Below are 23,524 nucleotides of genomic sequence, written 5' to 3'. Positions count from 1 at the left end.
AGTGAGTTATTTAGCTGATGTAAATAATTAGTCTAGTGCTGAAAACAAGACCACGCTGGTTTAGCTCAATTAATGTTTTAGAAAACTTCATTATATGGTCCAAAACTTTAAAATATTTCCCAAAAAATATTTATACCTGTGCCTGCATGTTGTTATTGCATGTGCATGTTTGGATATTCATGGCAGCATCATGCAATTATCATATCCTAAATAGTCCCATCCTGAGGCATCTGCTGCAGCCCAGCACTTTTGAAGCTTTCCACTTTAGAGACATTTCACCCAGCAAGTTGCCTTGAGGTTTATTTTAGCTCTCTTTTCTCCGTTTTTCACTCCATTTCAGCAGCTGTAGGTTCTGCCTGCACTGAGCTTCACATCTGTCTGTGTCTCATGCACTGTTTGCTCCACTTGCCCAAGAAAGAAGGGACTTGGTGAGGAGCCCCAGTGTGTCTGTCTGGAAACCAGACTAAATGATTTGTTATGAAACATTGCTACCAGTGTTTTAAACCCAGAGATATCCAAGTTTTTCATACCAGTTTTGCTCTCCAGACTGTTAAGAGGGGAGGGGAGGGGAGGGGGGAGGGAGGGGAGGACAGGAGAAGGGAGAAGGGAGAAGGAGAAGGGAGAAGGGAGAAGGGAGAAGGGAGAAGGGAGAAGGGAGAAGGGAGAAGGGAGAAGGGAGAAGGGAGAAGGGAGAAGGGAGAAGGGAGAAGGGAGAAGGGAGAAGGGAGAAGGAGAAGGGAAGGAGAGGGAGAAGGGAGAAGGGAGAAGGGAGAAGGGAGAAGGGAGAAGGGAGAAGGGAGAAGGGAGAAGGGAGAGGAGAGGAGAGGAGAGGAGAGAGAGAAGAGAAGAGAAGAGAAGAGAAGAGAAGAGAAGAGAAGAGAAGAGAAGAGAAGAGAAGAGAAGAGAAGAGAAGAGAAGAGAAGAGAAGAGAAGAGAAGAGAAGAGAAGAGAAGAGAAGAGAAGAGAAGAGAAGAGAAGAGAAGAGAAGAGAAGAGAAGAGAAGAGAAGAGAAGAGAAGAGAAGAGAAGAGAAGAGAAGAGAAGAGAAGAGAAGAGAAGAGAAGAGAAGAGAAGAGAGAAGAATCATTAAGGTTGGAAAAACCCTCTAAGATCATTGAGTCCAACCCTTAACCCAGCACCACCATGTTCATCACTAAACCACATCCCCATGTACATAAGAACTATTTTAATCTTGCTTTTGATATCATTTTCACTGGTTTTAGTGTCACAGCCCTGGAAGCTGCTGCTCCCGACTGAGTTTGCCACGTGATTTTGAATTCACTCAGACACTCCTGTGCCATCTCTCATTTATTCACTGGATAAACACCACCTGAGTGGTTCAACCCTGCATGAGTGAAATCAAAAGAAGGTTTCACATCAACCTCAGTGGGAAAATAAGCTGGCTCAGAGTACTCCTGCACACTCAGCTGCATTAACTGCAGATCTCGGATCCACCTGCTCTGATACTGCAAAAACACCACTTTTGGAAGTTATTTTTGAAAACCAGTGACTGTAAGTGCTCTGGTAGAGGCAGGGAAAGGGCATTTTAATGAGTATATTTCATAACCATCACTGATGTCACCTAAAATCTGCACTCTTTTCCCTCACCTTGAAATTTGGTACATATTAAAGTAGCTTTAGTGGTCCTGGAGTGGCCCAGGGTTATACCAAATGTGTCTCAGAATCATTAAGGTCAGAAAAGGCTGCTAAGCTCCAGTGCAACTGTTCCCCCAGCACTGCCAAGGCCACCACTAACCCATGTCCCCAAATGCCACATCCACTAGTTTTTTGAACAGAGCTTATACAAAGGCAGCAGCTGATTGCAGAGGGAAAGCAGGAGAGTGGGAAGAAAAGGAAGGAATTGGAGTTTTAAGTGTTCAAGGCCAGGTTGGAGCAAGCTGGTGTAGTGTAAGGTGGGGAATGAGATGGTCTGTGAGGTCTCTTCCAACACAAACCATTCTGTGAACCCATGATTTTCCATCCCAGACCCATTTCTAGTGGTTTTGGACTGAAATGCTACCCTAGCAAACATAGGGAGATATGGGAAAGCATTTTCCAGTCAGGAAAAATAGTAGTGGAGAGTTGTAAAGCAACAGATGCTTCAGCAGAAGAAGATGAGCTGTCCTGGAGGAGGGCTGGGCAGGAGGGGTGGTGGGTCCATCACACAAACATCTGCCTGGGTGCAGAACCCAGTATAAATCCAATAATGAAATTTTGACTGATTGAGCTTCTTCCTTGTTGTGGGAAGTCTGGATGAAGAAGATTTATCTCTTCAGTGAGATTTAGTTCCTTTTCTGTCTTCATTCATGACATCCCCTGGCACTTCACTCACTGCTGGTGAGAGGTGTCCCCCAGGAGGGAGCTGCTGTCACACAGACATGAGCTACACTGGGTTTGTTGTGACCCCTGGTGAAATCTGTCAGGAGAAGGACCATTGTCCCCAGTTGTCTGATGTTAAATACATTCCTCTTCCAGCTGCAAAATAATTATCATTATGATCAATGTTCATGCAGTGCTTTGTGGCTGGGGACACCTGTTTTTTGACAGGTGCTTTCTCAGGACTGTGTGCTGAAGATCTCCCCTGAAAAATTTGAGGGCAGCCAGGGACACTGTTTCTTATTTGTTAGAATGCAAAGTGCAGCCTGGCCCTTCTCCCTGACTGGGATGAACTGAAACACAAAACAGGTTTAGTTTTGCCTGATAGTGCCTCACACAATTATTTCATCCATCATTTCTGTCTTCACTGCTCTCCACGTCTCAAGAGTAATTCTGGAAGGGTTGAAATTCCAGGTTGCAGTCTCTGCTTTGTTGTTTCTCCTCTTTTTCCCTGTTTGCCATGTGGATTGGCTACAGACACAAATTAAGGCTTTTGGACACTTCCAGGCAAACTCCTGTTACTACAACAAACAGCTGGCAGTAGTTCCATCTCATGGAAAGCTGGAAGGCTCATTTCAGTGTCTGTGAATGGCCACAGACTTTTGTATATCAGCAGCTTTTGCAGAGCCAAGTTCTTGCAAACAAGTTGTGGAAGCAGACATTTGGCAAAGCAATTAAAATTTGTGAGAACTTTATGACTGTCAGTCCAGGTGTTGGGCTGTTTGACTCTTTTGTCCAGTCCTAGTGGGAAATGCCTTCATTTTCCAGTGCTTCCAAGAATAATTGATGTTACTGTTCCTGATCAATTTTGAAATCTCTCTTTATGGATGTTATTTTGCACAATTTTTTCCATTCTTTTCTGTTGAAAGTAGTGTATTTAGCACAATCTCATGCTCAGGCTGTTGATAATGATAATTTACCTAAAGAAATGCAAACCAAGTTGCTGCAAATCACAGAATCGTATTTTAAAGGACATCACTGCCATTGCTTTACCCAAGTGTGGGACAAAGCACCCTTTACTTCTCATCTGAGAACAGTTTTTAATGTCAATGCCTTTTCTAACTGGCTTCTTATTGTAATGATTTCTCCTAAATTATTTGACAGGCAGTGAAAATCCACCACTGCTGAAATCCTAGACTTTTCCATCATCACTGAACCTTCAGCCAACTAAAAATCACCTCAAAAGTCGTGGGCTCCCATCTCTGCTCCTGTCACAGAAGTTTTCTACTCTCTGTCCCTGAAGAAAACTGGAGGAAGACTGAAAAACTCTATTTTCCAAGGTAATTTCTTTAATATGTACTTTTCTAGCTGCAATTTCAGGCAGAAAACGTGTCCATCCCCATTTCTGTGGGCAGAGGAAATGCATTAGGGATGGACAGGGATGGATGGGAATGGTCAATACCTGCTTGCTGCAGACAAATGGAGTCCTTCATGGAACTTGGTCTAGGAATAAGTTGAAATTGCTTTTCTGAGGACATCTTACTATTAAAAGTGAGGAGCTGAAGCCTTTGGGAGAGTGTTTTTCCAGTTCTCTGCCACTGCAGGACAGAGCTGTGTAAAATACAGTTGTACTGGCTCAAAGAAGTTTTGTTTAAAGAGATGCAAAGGTCACAATTAAACTCAAAACATTGCAATGATCCTAATTATGGAAATAAATGTAGGCTCTGCTAAGAGAGATGTACCACTACAAAAATCAATGATGGGAGTGCAGGATAAATCACACAGTCCTAGAAGCAAGTACAAAGGACTCTGTAATAGAGACACCCTGTTTGAAATTATAATCTCAAATAATTTAGGCACCTCATTTGCAATTGCATATTGTTTTCAGGCACTTCCAAAAATTCCTGAAGCTCTCAGCTATTTCACAAAGGAATGTGCTTCATAAAGTGTCTGTGACACACACAGCCCATATGTTTGTTGACATATGGACTCTGGCTATCAAATTTAAACCCTTTTTGGGGCTAAACACAGGACTGTGATGTGCACAATAAATATTGATTCCTGTTTTTCACTTAACACAGAATAAAATAATTACATAAAGCCCTAAAGCCTAAAGCACTGATGGATTTTTCCACAGGCAAAGGCAGACAAAAGAACACACAGAGTTTTCCAGCAGCACCCCCAAGGCAGCAACATCACCTCTTTTTTTTTTTCCATGGAGGTTTCAGTCCAGGCATTTTCTGCTTTATGTGCAGAAGAACAGGAAAAGGGAACAGTTGATGTGATGTGAAGAAAACCTGTGATTTTTTTAGGGGTTTTAACCAGCAACCTGAATTCTCCCTAGAAAATCCTGATGTCTTTGACCTGCTAACCCTGGAAATGTGCACAGGCTGCTTCTCCAATGCTGTGTGATTTTCCAGTGCATTGCTCTCCCTAAAACATGTGTAGGAATGTTTATTTGCAGAAAGACTATGAAAAAAAATGTAATTATAAAAAAAAAAAAAACCACCAACAAAACACCTATGGCTTGTCCAACAATATGTGAAAGTCTTATTTGATTACTTGCCATTCTGTTTGTTTGCTTGCTCGGCTTCATCATAAAGTATTTCCTACTAAAACTACAGAATTTCTGTTCAGATCTATTTTTTTTAATTAATTTTTTTTTCTCTTTGACATGGGCTTTGATACCCCAAACACTAATTTTCTCCTCTCTGCATTGAAAAAGTGTTCTCATGGAGCTTTCTGGTGAGATCCTCTCTGCTGGTGGTGTGGAGCACTCATGGGGTATTTCAGCTTTTGCTTTCAGTAGGAAAAAAAAAAGGAGGTAAAAGTGAATTTCAGACCTCTGCTATGGCTGTTCTGGCACAGTGATTTTTGCTGTATTACCTGATTTATTGCATGTTCCACTTGCATTGCTTTGGCAGTGCTGGGTTGTTTGCTCAGAGTACCCAAACACATGGAAGAAGACGGATATAGGGCCTGGTTTGGTGGCATCACTGGCATTGCTGCATCACTACAGTTTCTTGAGGCTGTATTTGTTTTTAAAGTGAGTCTCCAGAGCAGATTGGATATCCAGGCACTGCTGCTGGATGTGGATTCCCTCCCTGCAGGCAGTGGATGCAGCTCCATTCCCTCCCTGCAGGCAGTGGATGCAGCTCCCAGCCCGTGGCGATTCTGGCGCTTCCCTGCCCAGCCTGAAATAGTTTTTCCTGCAGGAAAGAAATCCACGTTACAGGACACCATCTCTCTAATTTGACAGCCTTATTGGCAGCCCTTGCTGTGAGGCCAAGGAGCTGTGTGAGCAGGGACGTTGGAATTGCCATCCCAGCCCCTGGAAGTCTCCCTTCAGTCCACTGGGAGCGCGTTGGCAGCAAGGGCTGGAGCAGCTCCATCAGCCTCTGCTGGGTGTCTGTCAGAGTGGAGCCAGGCTTAATAAACCTGCTTGAACTTAATGCTAGACCAGAAGAAAATGTGCAAAATAGAACCTTGCCTTGCCTTGCCTTCCCTTTTTCCTCCATTTTTTCTTTCCTCCTTTTCTTTTTCGTTTCCTTTTCCCCATTTCCTTTTTCATTTCTCTTTTCCCCTTTGCCATACACAGAGGCCAGTTGGTAACAGGGCCCATAAAGTCCTGTGTTCTCTGCAGTATCACCAGCTGTAAACTAAAATATATGGCACCTTCCCCTGGGATGTGATTAATTATTCTTCATTAGTTATTATTATTTTCTCCTGAAAATCTCAATCAAATCAAGCCAGAACTGAAATAAAAAAATAAATAAAAGGAGAAGCACTTATACTTGAAATGTATGTCAGGAATCAGTTGGATGCAGATTCCTGGAAGTTTAATTTGGTTTGTGCAGTGCTGAAGGACCTGACTGTGTTTTTAGCAGCATTTTGGGTCAGCTGGATGGAACAATCTCTGCCCAGGCCTTATGATGAGTCAGCAGAAACCCCAGGGCTGCCCTGTAAGGCTGCTCTGCTCATCTAAGACTCCAGAGGATTTCTGGATGTTCAAAAATTTAGGCACAGACATTTTGGCAATATAAACAAACCCAGCCCACCATTAGGAATGGAAGACTCAATTATATTTTGCTGTTATATTTAACAAGAAAGATGCCATATAAATTAGTAAGAATGTGTAAATACACAGTTTAATAAAGATACACCCCCCAGAATGTGGAGTTTATAGCTTTGTGCAATGTAATTATGTTTATATGAGTATGAGCATCATAAACTGCAGAGTCACATGGCACTGACTGCTCAGGATGTGTATAACTCTGCTGATGCACAGGACCACAGCTGAAACACTGAACATCACCCTGCAACTGTGTCATAGGGACCAGAGGGGAAGGTGGTCTGGTTTGTTCATAGTTTTGAAGTGAAGAACTGGGAAAAAAAAAACAACACAAGAAGCTTCCAGACTGGTACTGCTCTGATCTGCTGTTTAATCATGGAATCCTGGAATGGTTTGGGTTGAAAGGGGACCTTGAAATCATTTTGTTCCACCCCCTGCCATGGGCAGGGACACCTCCCACTAGCCCAGGTTGCTCCAAGCCTTGTCCAACCTGGCCTTGGACACTTCCAGGGATGGGGCAGCCACAGCTTCTCTGGGCAACCTGTGCCAGGGCCTCCCACCCTCACAGGGGAGAACTTTTTCCTAATATCTCATCTAAATCTATTCTCTTTGGGTGGGAAGCCATTCCCCCTTGTCCTTTCACTCCCTGCCCCAGTGAAAATTCCCTCTCCAGCTCTCGTGGAGCCCCTTTAGGCACTGGTAGGGGCTTTAAAGTCTCCCTTGAGCCTTCTCTTCTCCAGGTGAACACCCCCAGCTCTCCCAGCCTTTCACCTTTTTCTTCCATTAAACAGTTTTCTCCTTCATTTTTTCCATCCACGTGAACTGAATGATCCCAGTGATTCCTTCAACATCCCTATTTGTTTCTTTTGTCCCTGGCAGAGGAGAGGAGCTGGAAATGGGGCTCTCCCAGTGCCTCACTGGGCTTTCTCCTGCCGCTCTCCAGGCTGCCCACAGCGTGTGAGCCATTCAAAGAGCAGAACGGGCTCTTTCCTGACCTCAACAACCAGTCAAACAACCTCAGAGATGGAAGACAGACCCCAGCAAAGGCCTGGTAACCCGGGTTTTGAATCCTGTAGGGATTTCAGACTTTTTTGGCTTCAAGACTTGGCTCTTTCCCAGCAGAGCAGCGGCTGCAGTTGATGCCCCAGGAGCCTCGAGCACAGGATGGAGTTTTTTAGCCTCTACTGCAAAGCCTGAAATTTCTCTCTATTTCCTTGTGTTGCTTCTCTGTCTGTGACCTAAATTATGAGGAGAGGATATTAAGCCTGGATTTTAACTTAAGAGCTGACTACACCCACAGGAGGAATTAAAGCCCAGTGTTGTTCTTTGACTGAAGGTAAGCAAGCAGTGAAATTGTACTGGTTCCTTGTTTAAACTGCTGCCAGAAACAGGAAATTTTGAGCAATATTTTGCTCTTCTTTATTGCTCTTTCTTCTCTAAAACTGGTCCAATACCCCCACCATATTTCCATGGCAAGGGGTTGGAATGAGATGGTCTTTAAGGTCCCTTCTAACCCAAACCATTCTATGATTCTGTGATATTTAGACACAACACAGTCCTGGTTTGACTTGTTGGTTTGTTATTTTGTAATAAAATGTCATCTAACCTTAAATTCTTCTCTCTTCCTGCTTGCTGTTAAACCTGATTTCCCCCAAACCAGCATTTGCCAGTCCTTACTGGAATTCCTTCACCATTAAGTCTGTGGGGTTTTGTGTGCAATGTCACTGTTGTGGTACCAGAGAAAACCTTGGGAAAGGAATGTGGCAGAGCTCCAACATCTTGGATGAGTCCTGTATTGCTCATTGCTATGAGAAAGTGCAAACAGAGATTTTACCCCACCATCCATCTGGGCCTGGCTTGTGGCTACCTGGTGGCTACCAGTGCTCCTGCTGTAATTAGTGAATGTATTCTTCCTTAAAATAGGTAAAAAAAATCCAAATTTAAAAACATTGAATCTAAATAAATACTCTCAGTCCTTGAATAACCCCATCTCCTTTGATTATAGGTCTTTTCTCTCTACTCAGACAATTCTTCCACCTGCTAGTAATAGGCTAATGGATTTAAACCTTGTGTCCTTGGCTGAGGAGTGAGGTGCTTTAATGCTCTGTGACCCACCTTTACTCTTGCAGAGCACATTTGGTTGGTGTTGGACCGTGAGTCACTTTATATTGGATTTATCTCTGTGAAAAGAGTTATTTGATTCCTGCAGGTTCCAGCCTGAGTTTATCCCGTGTCAGGATTTTCTCCTGACGCTGCTCATGGACAAGGTGATAATCTTGTATCTGAAGGCAAACATATAGAATACATTTCAGAGATCCCATGGAGTGGTTTCCCAGGCAACTGTAACATCTTCATCCCCAGCAGGGTGCAGGGCTTGCCTGGCCAGCTTCCCTCCGTGCTGGAGAGCCTGCACTCCACAGACGCCCCTCGCCGAGCTTCCCGGAGGCTGGAAAAGCAAATGTGCTTTGGATGAGTTTGGGATATTCCCTCTCCAAGTTAAGGTCATTCATGGGGCTGGTATTGTCCAGAATAAACTGCTCAAGACATGTAGCCTGGGCTACGACCTGCTGGAGTGGGTGATGGATTCTGGGAACACAGAGGAAAACTCCTCTCAGGGGGCAGAGACAGGCAGGTGAACCAGGAGCTGCCCCTCTCTAAAGAGAAATATTAGTGAGACAAAAGACAAAACCTCCACATGGCTGAAATTAGGAAGGGGAGAGGAGAAGGCCCCCTGAAGAACTGTCTGGGGTGGTCTTATTGTGGCCTGTCAGTACCTAAAGAGGCTCTGAGAGAGCTGGAGAGGGAATTTTCACTAGGGCAGGTAGAGAAAGGACAGGGAGGAATGGCTTTAAACTCAAAACCAGTGGGTTTAGATTAGATATGGGGAAGAAATTCTTCCCTGTGAGGGTTGGGAGGCACAGGTTGCCCAGAGAAGCTGTGGCTGCCCCATCCCTGGAAGTGTCCAAGGCCAGGTTGGACGGGGCTTGGAGCAACCTGGGACAGTGGGAGGTGTCCCTGCCCATGGCAGGGGGTGGAGGGAGATGATCTTCAAGGTCCCCTTAAAACCCCAAACCGTTCTGGGATTCTATGAAAACATCACTTTATGCAGCAGAAGAAAACCATAGTAAATACATTTTGTTTTGGTTCTGAGTCCATTCATGTGGAAAACAGGACTGAGCACAGAAGGACAGTGGAGAACATGACACTGCATGAACACAGTGTGCTCCTCTTCAAAACCCCTCCCCAGCACCTGTTTGGGCTACACCACCCCCAATGTGTCAGTGGGGTCTGGGGGGAGATTCTAGGTTAGAAAATAGCCCTGGGAGATGCAAAGTTCTCAGAGTCTGTGTCTCCCATCCCTGACATGTGGAACAGAAGCATCCAGTTCAGAGCTTGTGAACTGCAGGGAGTGCAAAGCGATTTGATGTGGCTCGAGAACATAGTTTGGCACTGAAAAAGGAGAGGTTGACTCTGAGACGCACCAAGAAACCACAGCAGGGCTGAGCTGTGAATTGTTCCAGGGGAATGGGAAAACTTTGGGCTGAGCCTCTTGGCCACGTTGTTATCGGTGTCAGGCCCGTGGTGCAGACTCGCCCCGAGGGCACACACTGCAACACTTCCACAGAGCACATGTTAAGAGACTCTGCCTTCACATCAGGGGCCTGCAATGAGTTGGATCAGAGTATTCTTAGCTCTTGTCCTGTTGGCTCAGGCAATGCTGATATTATGGAGTTTGGCAAGGCAGGGAACTGTGGGGTTATTTGAGTTTCAAGGGATCTCTTACGTGTAATGTGGTCGTGTCGTTCCGGCTGCGGTAACTGGGACTGTGGGAGCTTCTCTTCCTTAGCTGCTCATTCATAATTTGTTGTGCTAGTTGGAGCATCTCTGATCCCTTGAGGCAATGGGGAAGGGCAGGAGCCCTGGACAGAGACCCATGAGCTGGTGGAGATGCTGCTCGTGAAGCACCAGGGGAAGCATCACCTTGTCCCTGGGGCACATCCTTACCCCCATAAACCCTGGGGTCCCACCACACCCCTTCAGTTCTGAGGCCCAGCTGAGTGGAGCATGTGGTGCTTCCACAGAGTGTTAACTCAGCTGTGCTCCTTGCCTGCTGCAGAGCCAAGTTCTCCAGCTCCTGGTGCTTCTTGGTTTTAAAATGATGCCCTCAGCCCTTTGAAAGTGCTGCCCTGTCTCTCCTCACCCCTCACAGCTGGGACACGCTCAGACTTTACTGAGAAGTGCAATATTGAAGTCCAGCATGTCACTTTTGCAGCGTACTTGTGAGCTGGGAATTGGGTTTAAAAGCGTGAACCTTCCGTGCTCAAATGAAAGCAGGGGCTGTCAGCAGGAAGGGGCTTGGGAAGGAAGAAAGAGGCACAGGGTTTTTGAGCACTACATGTTTGCTCCTGGCAGTCAGAGCAGTGCCAGGCTAAATGGAGAGCTGCTCCTTTTCATGTACTGTGCCTTCAGAGCTTTTCCTGTGAGACCAGAGCAGTGAAACTCTGTGGTGAGTAGCTGGAGAATATCCACTGTCCTGCCACAGGGAACAATCCTGATCCTCAGCATCTGTGGCCTTTCCTGTTCCTCAGAGAGTAGGTTATATGAGCTTTTCTAATATTGGATTTTGTGTTTATTCCTACTAATCTGTACTCTTGATTAAGAAGCTGATTGCCTCCAAAGTTGGCAGCTCTGGGGAGGGGTAAAAATCCTGAAGACCCCGATGCTAAAAGGGGAATTCAGATGGTGGAGAGAGGAGGAGAGGTGAGGTTTGCAATTTAGGTATTGATGCAAGTAATAGAAGAATAAGAGAGGGAGATATCAAAGTATCATAGAATCACAGAATGGTTAGAGGTGGAAGGGACCTTAAATCTCATCTCATTCCACCCCCTGCCATGGGCAGGGACACCTTCCACTAGCCCAGGTTGCTCCAAGCCCTCTCCAACCTGGCCTTGGACACTTCCAGGGATGGGGCAGCCACAGCTTCTCTGGGCAGCCTGTGCCAGGGCTTCACCACCCTCACAGGGAAGGATTCATTCCCAATATATAACTAAACCTACTCTCTTTTAAGTTTAAAGCAATTTCCCCCTATCCTGTCCCTCCAGGCCCTCGTTAAAAGTCCCTTTCCAGATACAACTTCTTGAGGAGTTACATCACACACTGAAACATAATTGGGTGCAAAGAAATCCTTGTACAGAGCAAGAAAAATCCAGTCAGCTGCAAGAGGCTTTCAGTGAGGAAACTGCAACTTCTCCTGTCTTTTGGTGTGTGATATTTTTGGATGAAGCCTTTTCTAAGGGGGAGAGAACACGAGGGGAAATCAGGCTCCTTGGTCGCTCATGTTCAGACAAAAGGCACGTCAGCCAGGGCACCGAAATGTTTGACAGCCACATTACCTCTGCTGCTTGAGGACCTTTATAAGCAGTGATAGTCGCCAAGAAATCATCCAGGCCTGGCATTTTCAGAGGCTACAGAACAAGGCAGACTCAGAGTTTGAATTTATCTTCCTACCAGCAAATTTTAAAGCCCGACAAGACGCTTGCTCTAGGGCTCAGTGCCTGTTTGTTTTCTGTTTGGTGGGTCATTATGGAGAAGATCCCTCCTTTCAAAAGGCTTTTGTGGGAAAGAACGACTCCTTCAAAGAGTCTTCAGTATCCTTGTTTATTTAAGTGGCACAGACAAAGAAAATAGCAATGAGCTAAAAGAGCATGAAGGATGGAAAACGCTCTGCATTTTGGAGAAAAAAAGGTGTGTCCTCTCACCTCCTCCGAATGATGAGAGCTGTTCCAGATGCAGCCACTTATTTCCTAAAGGTACTTTAGGTCTCGTGTCACAAATTCAAAGTGGCATCTTACCCTTCTCCAGAAATGCCAACAGCTAATCTGGGGAACAGCTGAGATTTCTCCCTCGCAAATGTTTGCCTGTTCAGAAGGAAATTGAGTCACCTCTGAGTTGTGATTTGGAGATTTTTCTCATAATTCTCTGCCAAATGAGAGGTAACTTCGCTTCCAACCCAGCTGATCAGGACTGTTTGTGGAGGCAATGAGCCTGTTGACAGATGTTTTGCATCCAGCTGACCTGTTTTCCATCCTGAAGGTCGCTCTGGATTGCATAAAATCCTGTTCAGGTGGGAGCAATTCCTCCCTTTCTGTCCAGCCTGTAGGTGCTGAGTATCCAGATGAGCTTTCAGCATCCTCTGTGTCCCTTTCTGCCCTTGCAGTTGTTATGGGTCTGCGGGTTTGTGTCCCACATTTTGCCTCCCCACATAATTCCTGGGATAGCAGTACTGCCAGCTCTGGCTTTTGCCCTACGTTGCTCCCTTTTTTCCATTCCTAATTGACAAAGTGCTGTTGCTGTGACATCCCAAGGACTTAGAGAGCAGGAAAAAATGGTTTTGTACTGAGATTCTGTAGCTGAAAATACACAAACTTGCTTGAGACAGAATATTCTGCTGGCATCTTAGCATAATAGAAAATACTGGGTATGTTTTCCTTGTCTTCCTTAGCCTTATCCATGAGAGAACCTTGAGATACAGAGCAATAACACACATAAAAAATTGCACCCTTCAAAGCCACCCAGCTCTTCCTCCCTATTCCTTACTATTTATAATATTTATGTTAGTTTTCCTTGACTCCTTTAAAGTCTGATCCCTTTAAAGTTTGATCTCTCCTTCTAAAGTCACATCAGACTTTCCTACATCCTTTTCTCCTCACTCTCCTCAAAAAACTTTGCTTTTTCTTGTCTATCTGGGCTCTTTTCTCTTTCTGCCTTCTACTTCAACAACTATTCAGACTGTCTCAGATCATCGAGATCTTTGTTGCATCTGAACAGAAATTGGGGTTTGGCTTTGACAGGTGTCTTTTTAGCTCAGCACTGACATCTTTTCTTAGGCAGCAACTTCCTGCAGGATCTATTTGAGACGTTTCTGAGTGCATAAATTACATTGGCACGTACAAATCAGCGCAGCAAAAATGTTAATTACTGCCACTTTTCCCTTGCTGAGCCTCCCCTTAACGGTTTGAGCAACTTTTGTCTGCTCTGCTCTTTTATTTTTTTGTCCCTCCAGATAAAGTATCAAATGGCTTTAACACTTGGTGGTGGTGCAGAGAGAGCAAGGAGAGCTTGTTTTTCATGTTGTGCTTCATGCAGATTGTTTGTCTGAAGGCATGTGAAGGAACCTGACCAAGAATGCAGGAGATCTGTAAGTCTATAAATTGCTGCTGTGTTTAAATATGTTTTTGCCAAAAACTTTATTCGTGCCATTCCATGTGGGATGTGGCACGAGTGTGGTGGCATCAGCAGGAGTGGCGTGGATGTTTGTGGCCTGGCAGAGGGTCTGTGAGGTGCCACGTGCTGCAGGATGTAGGAGACGATGACGTTTGGCATCACTTCCCATCATCAGTGTTTGACATCAGCAGCAGCTCTGCCCCGTGCTGGGAGTGGGATAAGGAAACTCAAGCTGTCTCTGCCCACACCATCTCTGTGTCTGTTGTAACCAAGAAAAGGAATATATATAATTAGAGAGGATGATTTAGATTTTCAGATCCTGAGGATGGTGACTATGACACAGTGACAGTTCCTGGATGAGGTGGGATCAAAAACGTGACTTTAGAGCTGATTTCTCCTCCCGGCATGGGAGGATCCAGCTGCAGCTCCATCCCCTTTGCTGTGATAGTGACATGCACAGCCCTCATGATGCTGAAGTGCTTTGAAATCAGGTGGAAAAAGGCATCCTGAGGTTCACAGGATCAGTATGTCCACAGATCTTGGACCTGTTCCTCATACAGCCCTTTCTACTCCCCTTGTGCCTGCTGAGCATCTATCCAGGAAACCCAGGCACTGCTGTGGAGGGGGAGGCAGGACTGGCAGTGCCTCTCCTGCCTTTAATGCCTTTTGATTTTCTTCCTCTCTTGGATCAAACCTGTGAGTCAGAAGGTGCATTGCTGGAGCCTTGACCACTGCAAGCTCAGGCTTAGAGGGGAGTGATACCTGAGTGGAGTTGCATTAAAAGTAGGTTTTAAAAAGGAGCCATGTATCTTTTAAACGAGGGCTAAGTGTCGGGGCTCAGTTAGGAGCTGTCCCTGCCTGCAGGAGCTCGAGCAGTGTGTCCCTGACAGGACTGTGCTCTGTGGGCAGCAGCTTTAGCAGCCAGCATGAAATTCAATAAATGTGTCGCTCCTTCTGGAGAACTTCTGCAGCTGAAACAGGAACACAAAGCTGTTTATCCACAGCAGCCAACACAGGCCTCAGTGGACTGGGAAAATATGCACCTGACCTTTGATGAGACTGTTGTGTCCTCCACAGAGAGCTTGTGGTGAGAACACCTGGATGGCACAGGAGCCAAGGAAATGGCACGGGAGCCAAGGAAATGGCACAGAGGACAGTTCCAGGCCACAGGCACGAGTGCCACGTGCTTGGGGACTAGTCAGAGATGGTCAGGCACTGCCTGTCAAATATCCAAGAGCAGGAGGGAGGCAAGAGCTGTGTCCACCACAGCTGCACTATTAGACATTAGAACCCCTTGCCCCTGTCAGCCAGGGCTGGGCTCTGTCTGGATCAGGGAATGATTGGGTTGGAAGAGACCTTAAAGATCATCTAATCCCACCCCTGCCATGGGCAGGGACATCTTCCACTATCCCAGATTACTCCAAAGCCCATCCAGCCTGGCCTTGGATGCTTCCAGAGGTGGAGCAACCACATCCAAATTTTATGAGTTTAAGGGATTTAGAGACAATGCACAGAAACAGTCAAGTGTGCATCTCCAGCAGCTCCTCAGCTCCTTTGTGCCTCTGCAGATGAGATCCCAGTGGTGCAAGCAGAGGTTTGGTTATGTCCCCTCGCTGGCAGTGAGAACACAGCAATAATGACCAAAGGAATAAACCTGCTTTCTGACTCTTGTTTTTCTTCTGTCTTCATGTCTTGCTGGGATTTTCTATTATCACTGAGCCAGGAACAGATTCATATGCTGGGAGCATGATTAGTTTCCATCTTGCACCTTGCAGTGGTCTCAAAACAAATGGTTTCTCAATGTTCTTGAAAGCAACAAAAAAATTAAGCTTGGAGCAAAATGTCCTGGAGGCTTTCTCCAGAAAAGCCATGCTGAGGTTTCACTGGGACCATCTCAGAGGAAAACAACAAGATTCCACACCTTGCCTTTATCCAGAGCATGAGCCTGCTGTTCATGTTTGGGGTTATACCAATGGACCACAGTTTTTGGTGTGTTCATCAATTTTGATTGTTTTGTTCCCTTAGCAAAGTTAATTTAAACATTTAATTAACATTAAAAATTTAATTTAGCTTGACTGCTGTGATGGGGGAAGGACATATCATGTTCTAAAGCTTATAGGCCTGTTAAGCTCATTAAGTTGCAAGGTTTGAGAGGCTCATCAGCATTTTTTTTATTGTTCCATACATTTTTTGTGGGAAAACCAAAGGAAAGCAGTAACAAGGTTCAATACACTGTTCCTTTAACAAAGAAGCAAAGAACAAAGGAGGGAAGAGGTGATGCCATGGGCTTTGCAGGCAAGTGGAAGATATTGCTGCTAATTTATTGTCCTAAAATGCAAATTTTATGGATGCTGGGAGTTTTTATTATGGTCCTTAATGATTCCCATGACCTGTGATACCTGCCAGTGAACCTTAGCTGGGAGCAAAGCCTCCACCTGGGTGCCCTGCAGACAGAGGAGAAGCCAGAAATGTCAATTGCCACTTGTTCTGTTAAACCTGATTTCCTCCAACCCTGAAGTGAGAATATATAAGATGTATCTGAATCTCCACATACACTTTCTGCATGCAAATCACAGTTGTGGTGTGTTAAATTGCAGCCTGAAGAGCCAGAAAAAATAAACAGAAAGAAGGGAGAAGCAAATATGAGGGATTGAATCTTCAGGTAAAACCTCTTCTGTGAGTCTGAGGGGTGGGCAAACCCCTTGAGCCCCGTTCTGGGGCGGTGATGTCTCAATAATTCTTACTTGTTTAAGTGCCATCTGCATCACCAAGGAGGTTTAGGTTGGATTTTAGGGAAAATTTCTTCCCAAAAATTATTGTCCAGCCCTGGCACAGCTGCCCAGGGCAGTGGGGTTGTCCCCATCCCTGGAGGGATTTAAAAAGCCTGTAGATGTGGCACTTGGGGACATGGGTTAGTGGTGGCCTTGGCAGTGCTTGGGACTCGATGGTCTTGGGAGCTTTTTCAACCTAAACTCTCATGTTTTTATGGTTTTTTCATGTGAAAGCTGTTTGTGGTTGGTCAAAGCCCTTGAAAAGGTGGAATCTTCTCTGTGCACCTCTCATGTACAAAGCTTGCGAGCCAGAAATTTGGCCCAATCCTCTTTTTTAGAGGGATGTGATAAAGCTGAGCACAGGAGGTGCTGACCAGGCACAGTGTAGGGGTCACCAGGAGGGCAAACAACTCATGATTTACAAAAAACTAAGTTAGTGAGGCACACCAAAGTTTACCTGGAGAGTCTAAGGCTGAACATGGAAATCCTGAACTTTTATCACAAGCCTGTTCTTGTCCCTCGTCTTCACAAGCAGAGTTGTGCAAAGGTTAATTTTGTATGAAAATGGAGTTAAACTAAATGCAGATGCAGTGAAAGCTGACACCAAACTAAGCTTGAGCAGAATCCACCACAAAGTGCTTTTCTTTGCAGCAGAAACACGGACTAATCCTCTTATCCTTGGAGTTGGAGGTCCTGTAGAGTGGGAACGGGAGGCTCGATTCAAACCAGAGGATTTTCTCTCTGAATAAGAGGACACAGACTGAATATGCAAATAGTGAAATGTTCTCCTGACGGGTTTTCTTAAGGGATTGCTGACTGCAGGGTTTAAATGAGGCTAATTTATCCCTATTTCTCTAGCCCTGCTGGTCCTGAAGGATCCTGAAGTATTTCACCAGCAACTACAAGCACGTCCTTTTTAGAAGTCATTGAAGAGTCATTGGATTATGTCAACCACTGACATGATCAGCACCACCCTGGACAGTGGGGAACAAATTGTCAATCACAACCTGGGATCACATCATGAATTTTTCTATAAAAACTGGTAAAGACCCTTACATGGCTTTCTCCAAATCTTACCTGAAGATTTTCCAGCTCTCTGCCTCCTGGAATTAGGTGCATCTACATCAGGAGACTGACTCTGTACAGATAAACCACACAGCCCCCTAAAATGTCACACAATTAAATTTGTTGCAGTAACAAGTTATGCACTCAGTCAGCAAACATTTGCTGCATTGGAAATTAACACCATTTATTGAATAAACTTAATGTCAGCTAAGATATGTCTGCATGTAACAGAAGAAATAAGTGTCCACAGGACTTTAGTTCAAAGAAAAACACTTAAAATTTGGGTGCATTAGAAACCAAGCATGTAAATAAAAAAAAGGGAGGAGAAAAAGAAAAAAAAATTGTTCTGTATTGTTCTCTGTATTGAGGCTGCTCTGAGTATAATAAGATTCTTTAAGGAACTTTCTACTTAAAGTGCAGTTTTAGTGTTTCTCCCTCGCTGCCAGGCTCTCCAAGGTCTTAACCTGATCTATTGGAAGTGGTAACAAACTCTCAGAATGTATTTTTGAAATCCTTAGACCTTTGCCCAGGTTTGCTGTGATGATCCAGACGTAACAATAAACCCTCCCGAGAGACATTTAATGGGACACTTTAAATGAAATCACTCGGTGGTTTCATAATGGCAGCTGAACGTGTGTTCTTGCCATTTGCCCATTTAAGAAGAAGAAAAGGCCAAACAAGGGCCAATTAGTCATAATAAAATCAGCTTTGATGACATTTTCACTCCTGAACTCTGGTATAAAATGGTCATCTAAGAAAGAACTGAAGGGATGTGCGAGGAATTTGGTAATAGGACTGCATGTACGTACAACACGCTCTCCTGAGCAAAAAATGAGCAGGTAAAGACACTGCTGGTTACTTGGTTTATGGAGAAAATATGCTGGGTTTCTGTGGTTTTCTCTGTATTCACCTAGTTTTGCTTGATTTTGGTTCAAATTTTAATTAATCTCATCTTTTCTTTGGAGTCTATGCAGGTTAAACTTTGTTTTCCTTCTTTGGATCTCAATGACATTCGTGTGCTCGGGTTACCCCGTTGGCCCTTCCAAGGTAAGTCACACTCCCTGCTTACTCCAAGATGAGATGCTTCCTTTATTTCAAATTGCTATTTTATTTAAGTTAGTTTTGTTTGTTTGAGTGCTTTTTTGTTGCTGTGGCTTTTTTTATGAAATGAAAGAAGTTCCTTGTATTAAAGGTATTGGTTAATTATCATTACCTAATTTCCCTGGAGTATAACCCAATTTTTGCTTTAGTTATTAATAAAATATGCCAGCCTCTAAAATAATCATGTGAGAGATCCAGTGCATATTTAATGTGGAGTGTGGGGAGCTGAAATATTGTATGGAAGAGAAAAAAACATAAATATCTTCATTTCATCTAAATTCCTCGTCTGTATCAAATAGGTACAGTTAGATACATGTATTAATTTGACTTGTTTATAAACCAGTTAATTTATTTGTCAGTGGGTAGGTAAAGTTGAAATTCTTATATGAAGCTGTGGAGAATTATTGCATAGAATCAGGAGTAGAAAGTTGATTGAACTACGAGAGAAAGTAGAACAGCCTGTAAAGCTGAAGTGAGCAGGTTAGTTGAATAATATTAATATCCTTTCCATGACAAATTGCTGGCCAAGTCACCCAGACACTATCCAAGACTTTCCCAACGTGGAATGAGATATTTTATTTCTAATGATGACCAATTTCCCTCCTCTGGACAAAGCCTTCCTTACATCCCTGTATTTTATTGCTGTAAATCACCTCTAGGAGCCACAGCTCATATTTCTGTGTGTCCTCTGGTGTGTTTTGCATCATTATCTTTTCATTAAGGTGATCTGCTGTTATCAGAATTTCTGGCTACTGGCTACTATTTTATGGATGTGAAATCCCTGTTATCCTTAAAGTATCCATTGCCTGGCTCCTCTCTCTGTTTTACTTCTGTAAATGCTGAATCATCTTTCATTTCTGATCATGGGTGGTTTGGGCACAGCTTGATCTGAGCAGCCACTTTTCCTCCTGGATCTCTTTATGGCAGTGATATCATAGGTAAAACTGAGTTTAATTATTGCAATACATTGAATTTATTTATTCGATTTCAAGATAACAGTCATCTCCTCAGTAAGGGAAGTCTAGGGAGGTAGCAGCTAAAAATTCAAATGGGAATTTCTCTGTGCCTGGGTTGGGTTTTTTTTTTCATAAAAAAAGTGTTTCTTCATGTTTTAGGGAGAAAATTCAGTCTGGGAAAACTCATCTGTGACAGAAGGGGCTGGGACTTGCTCTTGGTTGTTAAGAATCATTAAACAAACAAAAAAATATAAAGTACTAAACAATATTAAATAAAAGCAGTAGAATACTGAATTAAAGCTAGTAAATCTAAATTTTATTCCAGTGAAGGCAGGGGTTAATCCTGTGGCTTTGCATGGAACTTTTAGAGATGGAAGAGTATTGTTTTTAGATAGATAATCAACCAGCTGGGAGATCAGGATATGGTGAAAGATGCACACGGCAACTATAGACATGCCAGGAAATGTTTTGCTTTTATAATTCATTGATAATTCAAATGCAATTTAGTGTAAGGGCAGTTTAAATCTGGAAAAGTTTCTGTGTAGTTTGCATTTTTATCCTTTAAAGTGCAGGTAGAAGGAATGTGTCCAGAAACCTACATGGATTTTTATCCAGAATTTTTAAAATTCCTATTACTATATTTTCATTATTAAACTTTACTACTACCATAACCACTCGTACCTACTGGAAATCTTCCTCTCCCAGATTTCTGCTTTACAGATATTTTTGTTTTCTCTTACCTGTCATTTAAGCTACATAACTTCACACAAGCTACAACAAGATTCTATTTCATTGTTCACTGAAAAAATCTCATTTTACAGCAATAAACACGGATGTCATTCCAGGGAAACTGTGTCACATGTCACAAGTGGTCACCATCACAGAAAACAATTCCTATCATACTGTGAATGTAATTGTATCAGTATTTTATACCAGAAATGCAGTGAAGATTTCTGGAAAACGATGAAAAAAATCTGATTTTCAGTTTGAGAAATCCCTAGCAAATAACAGTTCATCCTTGTCATAAACAATAAATTGTTTTTGTGTTTCTGCTTTGCTTTTCATAGTGAACAAGCCCTGGCAAATACACAAATCCATAATTTTACCTTGTCTTATCTGTCTTTTTTTTTTTTTCCCCTTGTTTGCTTGTTTTTTAATCTCCAGAGCAACAATCCTTTTTATTTGAATTGCCAGCTGTATGGAAAATCTGATTATTGCCTGCTCCTGCTGAACAGCTGCTTAGCCAAGGTGGGCAGGGATGAAGAACTGGCTCTTTTAAAGCCTCACCTGGAGACACCTCTTGACAAAAGGTCCTTTCGCAACGGCGTGGGATCGGGAATTAAAAAAACTTCCTTTCGAAGAGCAAAGTCATGAACAAGTGCCCCCAGCCACGGCCCCCATTTTGACATCTGATGTTTAACTTTGTGCTTAAAGAGTTATTTTGATGCTTTTCTAGGATCAGACCAGCCCGTGTCCTCAGCATGTAACCGGGTGTTTGTTCCCGAGCGCTCGAGCCGAGCGGAGCAGATGGGATTGCTCGGAACGGGCTTTGTTCCCCAAGTTACAGTGTCATAAAGTTTTGTCTTGGAATGAATGTTTTCAGTTGGTTAATTCCCCTTCTTTGTAAAGCTACAGATTTAATCAAGTTGCTTTTGATTAATACCAAGATAATCCTATGCTATGAGTAGATGTGTGTTCGCAGCCTGTGGGGAGGACAGAGAATATTATTCCCAAAATCCCTCCTCTCTGCCATAGAGACAAACACGAGGCAATCCTCTGCTTTCCTGTCCCAAATCACATTTACTTGAAGGCAACTGCTCTGGCAACTTTAATACACATTTAAAGCACATTTTATTTCAGATTTCCAAAGATATGAAGGGGCACTGATGAAAGGCAGAATCAGGCCCTACTTGTAACTTCCACTGGCTTTTTAATATAGTTATTTAAAATTACTTTAGCAGGGAATAATCTCTGGAGACGTGTCAGCTCATTTCCAGAAGAGTCCTGGGAAATCACTGTAAGGCAGGGTATCAGCACTGCTCCCTGTGCCTCAGTTAATTGACTTCAGTAGGCAACACACAGCTGAGGAAATGTGCCAAATGTGGGATTTTTTAAAAATTTCCTGTTAAAAAAAAAAAAAAAGGTAATTTTGTCTGAAAATAGGTAAATGCAGGATGTAAGAAAGGTCATCTGCTGAGTTACACGTGTGAGTTCTACCTTGTGGCTGTTTCCTCCAAGTGCTGTGATGCTGGCTTGAAACGTGGCAGAGTGTCCATGCAATTCCTTTTGCATTCAAAGCTAAGATACTACTAATAAATCAATAGATGGATGTTTTCTAATATTCCCCTGTTAAAGATCATAACCCAGGAGATCATTATTAACCCTACAAAAAGGTGGTTTGGCATCATCACCTCCATGGTGCCCAATCGTGTGTTTTGTACCTCTGAGCCCGTGGGGAAAAGTGACCCAATCATGGAGCTCTTTTGGTGGGATATCAGATTTCTGGATGATTCCTGGCTGATTCAGGGAGATCAAACGCGCTCCTGTCTGTGTTTGTCCAAGTTGAAAAGTTTAATGCTTCATATTTTTTAGAGCTGCTTAGACACTTGGGCTCCTTTGGGACAGTGCTGGTCTCTAGGTTTCTTAGCTCTTGCATCTCTTTGTTGAGTGTCTCCTAGAGAATATTAAAAATTTATAAGGAAAATATCAGATATTTGTTATTCTCATGAATTCTGTCTCCTGTACTGTCAGATGAGCAGGGCAAGAGCAGTGATACAGGAATTCCACTGCAGCAGGACATTGGTCCTGTTCCGCTCTTGGCTGCTGTGATTTTGGCCACTGCAGTCTCTTGCAAATACAATTGTCCAACTCCAGCAGCATCCAGGTCTCTCCAGAACTGCCCAAAAAGCTGTGGCTGCATCATCCCTGGAAGAGTCCAGGGCCATGTTAGATGGGGCTTGGAGCAACCTGGGCTAGTGGAAGGTGTCCCTGCCCAGGGCAGGGCATGGAACGGGGTGACTTTAAGATCTATTCCAACTCAAAGCATTCTGGGATCCTGTGATTCCATGATTCCATGATTCTGTTCTGCATCTGTGCACAGCTGTGGGGATGGAGATGTTTTGCCACAGTGCAGCTTCCTGGTGTGATTCTGTCCTGCTCCTTGCAGCTCATATCCCACCCAACTTAATTTTCAGGAAATAAAAAAAACTGGAACAAATTCAGATTTTCCTTGGGCTTTCACATCCATTTTTGTTAACGTTTTTCTACATAATCAAATACATTCCTGCCTTGGTAACCTGGGATGAGCAAGGTTGTCTGGAAGTCAACAGAGCTCTACGGGGAGCTTGGAAAATCAGCCTCTTCCCTTTCACTTATTGTGCAGGATGAAGGGAACTCGTTTAGTGTTTGACATTTGCCTTGGAGCAGGGAAGGGATGCAGAGCCAGGATCCTGCTCGCACAGACCTTCATCCCCTTTTACTGAAAGGATGGGCTGCAAGAAAAAACAGCTTCTTGGCTGCAGGAAAAAGCTCATTATTTATGATTTAGCCATTCCCTGACAAGCCACTCCACCTTGAGGGATCTGCATAGACAAAAAGATCGTAGGAGGAGGCCACCAAGAGCCATAAGTCTTGTACTCACCTAAATCACACTGAGCAAGCCTGGAAAATGCAGATTATGCAGCTGACTTGCAGGAGTGGTTCTGTCACTGCTGGGCTCATCTTGCCATCACCACCCACTGAAAACTCAGGGCTGCCACTGATGAAATGCTGAACTCTTCCCTGAACTTTAAAGGTGGTTTTATTTTGGAAAGAACAGAGAGTAACATCAGTGATCTCTGTCAGAAAATAAGGATCTAAGGGTGCTATTGCTGAGCACATTAATTTTTATCCTGACAGAAACTGGAAATATGGCATAAGATGTCTCTTTTTTCAGTAAAAAGAGGACATAGGGCTGGCTATAGGGATGCCAACTTACAGCATAATTAATGTGCTGCCAGGAATTATATTCCTTTCTGGAGA

General features: G+C 43.8%; 1 protein-coding gene across 2 annotated transcripts; it reads left to right on the top strand.

Moving 5' to 3' along the window:
* The first annotated feature begins 943 nt into the window (after positions 1 to 943).
* Positions 944 to 22,721, top strand: NPS (neuropeptide S). 2 transcript variants are annotated; one of them, XM_064663539.1, is made up of 6 exons: positions 944 to 3,655; positions 13,451 to 13,585; positions 16,209 to 16,273; positions 17,241 to 17,424; positions 18,413 to 18,494; positions 20,669 to 22,721. In XM_064663539.1, the coding sequence occupies exons 4-6, from the start codon at positions 17,327 to 17,329 to the stop codon at positions 20,876 to 20,878; spliced, it is 390 nt and encodes a 129-aa protein (XP_064519609.1). In that variant the 5' UTR covers positions 944 to 3,655; positions 13,451 to 13,585; positions 16,209 to 16,273; positions 17,241 to 17,326; the 3' UTR covers positions 20,879 to 22,721. The 2 variants fall into 2 exon arrangements, with proteins under 2 accessions (XP_064519609.1, XP_064519610.1); XM_064663540.1 differs by lacking the exons at positions 944 to 3,655; positions 13,451 to 13,585 and having other exon boundaries at positions 13,602 to 17,424.
* Positions 22,722 to 23,524: the final 803 nt, after the last annotated feature.

The sequence above is a fragment of the Pseudopipra pipra genome, chromosome 8 (assembly GCF_036250125.1).
Source record: "Pseudopipra pipra isolate bDixPip1 chromosome 8, bDixPip1.hap1, whole genome shotgun sequence".
Taxonomy (NCBI): domain Eukaryota; kingdom Metazoa; phylum Chordata; class Aves; order Passeriformes; family Pipridae; genus Pseudopipra; species Pseudopipra pipra.
This window is presented reverse-complemented; position numbering and strand designations above follow the sequence as displayed.

Excerpts from the sequence above, each read along its gene's own strand:
- NPS (XM_064663539.1), top strand. The coding sequence starts at position 17,327 with ATGTCAACCACTGACATGATCAGCACCACCCTGGACAGTGGGGAACAA. Across the intron at positions 17,425-18,412 it reads GAATTTTTCTATAAAAACTG|TCTATGCAGGTTAAACTTTG; the intron begins GTAAAGACCCTT and ends TTTTCTTTGGAG. Across the intron at positions 18,495-20,668 it reads ACCCCGTTGGCCCTTCCAAG|AGCAACAATCCTTTTTATTT; the intron begins GTAAGTCACACT and ends TTTAATCTCCAG.